The sequence below is a fragment of the Trachurus japonicus genome, unplaced genomic scaffold (assembly GCF_045865225.1).
Source record: "Trachurus japonicus isolate A0001 unplaced genomic scaffold, Traja_1.0 AP029894.1".
Lineage (NCBI taxonomy): Eukaryota > Metazoa > Chordata > Actinopteri > Carangiformes > Carangidae > Trachurus > Trachurus japonicus.
Window position 1 is genome coordinate 6,169 of NW_028220027.1, and position 5,951 is coordinate 12,119.

The window sequence follows — 5,951 nt, forward strand, 5'->3', positions numbered from 1 at the left end:
AATTTCAGGCTGAGAGCAGCAGTTTCAACATGAAGCAAGTTATCAGAAGTCAACACAGGACGACTGGGAAAATAATTCACTATAATTGTTATTGAGGCAAGATTTGAACCAGTAACCTTCAGGTCTCCAGCTCAGCAAGCTAACCACTAGGCTACAGGCAGAGACAGTATGTGAGGGGCAAAGAAAACCTTTAATAAGAGGATCACTGGCTCCTGCTTAAAAAAAAAGGTAAGGAAAGTGCAGAAATTAGCCACACCAAGTAAGACTTAGAATGAAAATTTCTGTGAATTTCAGGCTGAGAGCAGCAGTTTCAACATGAAGCAAGTTATCAGAAGTCAACAGAGGACGACTGGGAAAATAATTCACTATAATTGTTGTTGAGGCAAGATTTGGACCAGTAATCGAACCCACAACCTCATGATCACTAAACCTTTACTCTGCCGCTTCGCCACAGAGAGCACAGACATAAGCATGTTGCCATTGTAATGTGATAATGTGCTGCAAATGGTGGCAGTAGCAATTAATGCGTCTCTTAACGAACACCTGTAACCAATTGAGGGTGGGGGAGGGGAGCAGAATTCAACATCACATAACAAGATTGCTCAGCCTGGATTCGAACAAGTGACCTTGGGGTTGGCAAGCGGCCATCTTACCAACTGGACTACAGACTGAGTTGTGGAGAAGAGAGGTTGAGACTTTGATGAATGTGAGATTTTTCAATGATGCTTAAAATAAAGAGAAATGAGTATAAATTAGCCACACCAAGTAAGAAGAGGACTTTTTTGTGACCTGTGACTATTTTTTGGTGAATTAAAATGAATTAAAAAGCACTTAACAGCTAGTTACAAAGTTGAGCTCCTTCTCCTGCTGCTGTGAAAAAAATGCATTGGGCTGAATGAGAGCAGAGAGCTCCCTGGCTGCATTTAAAAAATATTTTAAATTGTTATCTAAGTCTCTTTGCATTTTTGACCAGAATTTTAGCCAGAAGACAAGTGTGGCTACAAAACTGGAGAAAATAATTTGTCTAGAGTTTAATTTGTGGCCGTGCTGACAGTTTAGCCAGAAAAACTCTAGAATGTTTTTTTGCCTCTCTCCACTCTAGCACCACTCTAGCTCTGCTCGTTAGACGCAATACACACACATTATAAAGCTGAAAAAAATCAGAAAAAGTTAAATATTTTAAAAAGTATAAATAGTTAAAAAGAGAAAAGTAATGCCGATAAAGTTCAAAAAAAGCTGCACGTTTTGATATATGAATTGTTGAAATAGCACAAAGTATGAAGGACTAGAAGAAGACCGTAAAAAGGCGGAAGAAAATGGCCGAACAGAAGAACAATAGTGTGACTGCTACACTAATAATCTTGTTCACACATGCACATGCACCTGTACCAATATATGTCCATAACCTTGAGGCAAGACCCTGCTCACTGACCCCATCTACACCTCCATTCCATTTAGATGCATCATATCAGCTATGGTGTTTATATCAATGATGCTATTACATTAGATAGGCTAGATAGCTAGATAGCTAGATAGATAGATAGATAGATAGATAGATAGATAGATAGATAGATAGATAGATAGATAGTCCCATGTAGCTAGGAAATACTGACTAATTGGGGTGTTGTAGTACAGTGGGACGGGGCCTGAGTTCGTCTAAAGATGGCGCTACCTGTGATAACTGTGATAGTGAAATAAAACTAGAAAAAGCATTTCCAAGAATGGAAATGGTGTGACTGCTGACAGCAACTGAACGCTGTTGCAGAATTAGCAAATAGTGCAAGCAGTGATCACCATACAAATGTTTGACCAAGGTTGGAATCGAACCCACAACCTCATGGTCATTAGACTTCCACTCTGCCTCTAGGCCACAGTGCACACACAGTTGCAGAGACTGTTGTCTGTTAATAATCTGCACACTGTCAACATCAAGAAAGCTTGAGAGTCAAGCTTGAATGACTTAGAATGAAAATGTCTGTGAATTTCAGGCTGAGCACTAACCATATGGCCACAGAGAACCTGAGTTACAATGAGCTTTATACTATGAGGAATCAAAGACTGTCCAATGACAGCTGAATAATTGGAATCAAAAGTCAAGCAATGAAGTGAAAAGACTGAGGCAGGAATCGAACCCATGACCATATGATCACTAAACCTTTACTCTGCCACTCGGCTACAGAGAGCACACTGCTTTCAAAACTGTTGTCATTCATTGTAATGTGATGATGTGCTGCAAACTGGTATGAGTAATCAAGGAGATAACAAACACCTGTAACCAATTGAAGGCGGGGGAGGAGAGCAGAATTCAACATAACATAAGAAGAATTCTTCCCTTGGATTCGAACCAGTGACCTTAGGGTTGGCAAGCAGTTACCCTAACCCCTACACTACAGAGGAGTTGTCAAGAAGAGAGGTTGAGACTTTGATGAATGTGAGATTTTTTGTGAAAAAGTTAAATATTTTAAAAAGTATAAATAGTTAAAAAGAGAAAAGTAATGCCGATAAAGTTCAAAAAAAGCTGCACATTTTGATATATGAATTGTTGAAATAGCACAAAGTATGAAGGACTAGAAGAAGACCGTAAAAAGGCGGAAGAAAATGGCCAAACAGAAGAACAATAGTGTGACTGCTTCAGCAGTCACACTAATAACTTGGCGGTGCCTCCAATAACTTTTAAGAAGTAAACACAAAATTTGGTACTTCCCCTTTAAATAATAAAAGTTCACTTTAACCTCATTTATATTTATCCAAACAGTATTACCCTTATAATTACAACACAGGATTTAGTTGAAACAACAAAAATATTTATTACAATGTTACGAATTGGATTTAGAAAATATGTAACCAGTTCACTGTTGACCTTTAAGTATGCAGTTATAACAGTATTCAAAACTCTCATATAATGCACTGGAAAGTTTGAGACGCAAATGACCACGGTTAAACCCACTGAGAGAATGTAAAAACAAAGTGACCAGGTCAATTCAAATGTCCACAGCCCACACTCACACACACATTCACACAGGGCTATTAAATGTAAATGAAAATAAAAAACGTTGCAGGCCCGTTCGATGCTTGTGAGCGTGGAGGCCGGAAACGAATGGCCACTTCACTGGGTTTTAACCAGCACAAACAAAAAAGCACGTGCAATGTGTTAGTGTACTCACGAATCCTCACAGTCAGAGATGGAGATGGGGGGAAAAGGGGCAAAGGCAAGGTGCAGTTTCAGCGGCAAGGTACGGTGGCCGTGAAGTGCAAAACACAACGGCAAATCAGACAACAACGGAAAAAGAGAAAACACAACACAAAGAGAGAAAACACTACGGCAAAAGCAAAAACACAACGGCAAAAGAGAAAACACAACCCCAAAAGAGAAAACACAACCCCAAAAGAGAAAACACAACACAAAAAGAGAAAACACAACACAGAAAGAGAAAACACAACACAAAAAGAGAAAACACAACACAAAAAGAGAAAACAACACAAAAAGAGAAAACACAACGGCAAAAGAGAAAACACAACACAAAAAGAGAAAACACAACCCCAAAAGAGAAAACACAACGGCAAAAGAGAAAACACAACACAAAAAGAGAAAACACAACACAGAAAGAGAAAACACAACACAAAAAGAGAAAACACAACGGCAAAAGAGAAAACAACACAAAAAGAGAAAACACAACGGCAAAAGAGAAAACACAACACAAAAAGAGAAAACACAACACAAAAAGAGAAAACACAACGGCAAAAGAGAAAACACAACACAAAAAGAGAAAACACAACACAAAAAGAGAAAACACAACACAAAAAGAGAAAACACAACACAGAAAGAGAAAACACAACAACATTAACCAAACCGGAAAAGGTAGGAACCCTCGGGCGACATGAATAGTCTCTGATTGGACAAAAGAACTGGTCCGTGCTTTGAACCGGAAAAGACGGGGTTTGTTTCCATTTTTCGAAAACATGAGCGCCACAGACGAGGAGGTACACGCTGCTATCAAGCAATACTTTGATGCCGGACATGAGTATGAAGTGATACTGGACATGCTGTCAACTTATCACAACGTAAACATGAGTCTGCGTACGCTGAAGACGCGTTTAAAAGAAGCGGGGCTGTACAGAAGACGGAACTATTCCCCACTCCCTGAGGTGAGGCGTGCCATTCTAACAGAGCTGGAAGGACCAGGGAGACTCTTTGGTTATCGGACTATGTGGCAGGTTCTTCAGCAAAAGCACAGGCTTCGTGTTAAACGTGATGTCGTGATGAGGCTACTGAAGCATCTGAATCCACGAGGGACGGCGATGAGAACACGCAGGAGGTTTACGAGGCGCACGTATCACTCCATGGGTCCAAACTATATTTGGCACGTAGATGGCTATGATAAGCTTAAACCATTTGGCCTGGCTCTCTCTGGGTGTATCGATGGCTTCTCGAGGAAGATAATGTGGCTCGTTTGTGGACCAACAAACAACAATCCATCCGTCATCGCTCACAATTACATTAATTGTGCGAAGAGTATTGGTGTGGTTCCAATGAGACTGAGAACGGACCTCGGGACAGAAAATGGTACCATGGCAGCCATACAGTGTACCCTCCGTCACGCACATATGGACCACTATGCCGGCTCGTCTAGCCACAGTTACGGCTCATCCACATCGAATCAGCGCATCGAGTCATGGTGGTCTTTTTTCAGAAGAGGGAGGTTGGTAAATCTGTGTTGTTTGATGGATGAAAAGTACAGTGGAAGCTGTATAGTGATCACCTTTGTCTTTATTCTACTGATCAGTGTTTATTATTAAAATCTCCGTATTTGTCACTGTGATAGTGTTCTTGTTTAACTCAGGCCACTTCAACACTAAGCGAGAGCCAAATAACATAGGAAGCCATATCTTTCCCAAAGTTATTGAATCATTACTGTTGTAATAATCATGATATACATTATGATTTCTCTGCGCTTTTGTTAAGATGTATCCACATTTAAAAAGTGCTATTTGTATGTAAGTCTCTTTGAGCACTTGTAAAATCATTGTAAATAACTTATTATTATTTATTATAATGCATCCACAGGTCTCAGTTTTGGATGGACTTGTTTGGAGACCTAAGAGACTCTGGACTCTTCAATGGAACCCACGAACACCAGTGCTTACTGAGATTTTGCTTCAGTAATGTTCTGCAGCAAGACCTGGATGAATGTGTGGACCTATGGAACAAGCACCGGATTCGACCAAGCAGACATGCATCATGTCCAGGAGGGATTCCGAATGAACTGTATCTCTTGCCACACAGGTAGTAATTATCATATACATTACAAAAAAAATGTAAGGTGTTGTGGTATAGCCTAAACTGGAATATATTTGGACAATTGTATGTGTTGGTATAATCCATTGTTGAATTTAGAAGCTATCTGTTTCTAACATTGTTTATAAATATCTGTATATAAACAAACAAACAAATCTAACAATGACCACTTCAAACCTTGTCCTTTATATCATTTCTCATCTAATTTTGCAGATTTGGTTCAAGGGACTGTGGATTTGCTGTTGAAGACAGGGAACTGGATGTGTTTCCTGAGGCAAGGCAAGTGATTGATTTAAGCGGTGATCCAGACATCGAGGAATACCTACAGCAGGCAGTGCAACAACACGGACTACAACAGCCACAAGACTGGAAGACAGCCTCAGAACTGTACATCACTCTGAAGGAAATAGCTGGGCTATAGATATGGACTATTGGAACCCCTGTTTCTACCTTTCTTAGGTATCCCACATTAACATGGACGTATTAAGACAATATTTTCCTTATTTAGTGTTTTGCTTTAATGCATCTTAATGCTTATCAGTACATGACTGGTGGACTATAAATGCCTGAGTTTTGAAAAATACTTCCCATTCGTAAATGTGATCCAAAATTTACAAATTGCTTCAAGAGATAAATTATAGGAAAATATCCAAAA

The 5,951-nt window shown here is 39.6% G+C and overlaps 1 protein-coding gene across 1 annotated transcript; it reads left to right on the plus strand.

The window, feature by feature from the left end:
* The first annotated feature begins 3,957 nt into the window (after positions 1 to 3,957).
* LOC146960861 (uncharacterized) lies at positions 3,958 to 5,717 on the plus strand. Its single transcript, XM_085771991.1, has 3 exons — positions 3,958 to 4,700; positions 5,066 to 5,284; positions 5,510 to 5,717. Exons 1-3 carry the CDS (start codon positions 3,961 to 3,963, stop codon positions 5,715 to 5,717), a joined length of 1,167 nt encoding a protein of 388 aa, XP_085628117.1. The 5' UTR covers positions 3,958 to 3,960.
* Positions 5,718 to 5,951: the final 234 nt, after the last annotated feature.

Bases quoted from the DNA above. Each gene is read 5' to 3' on its own strand.
- LOC146960861 (XM_085771991.1), top strand. From the start codon at position 3,961: ATGAGCGCCACAGACGAGGAGGTACACGCTGCTATCAAGCAATACTTT. The intron at 4,701-5,065 runs GTTGGTAAATCT...ATGCATCCACAG, and splicing joins TCTTTTTTCAGAAGAGGGAG to GTCTCAGTTTTGGATGGACT. The intron at 5,285-5,509 runs GTAGTAATTATC...CTAATTTTGCAG, and splicing joins CTGTATCTCTTGCCACACAG to ATTTGGTTCAAGGGACTGTG.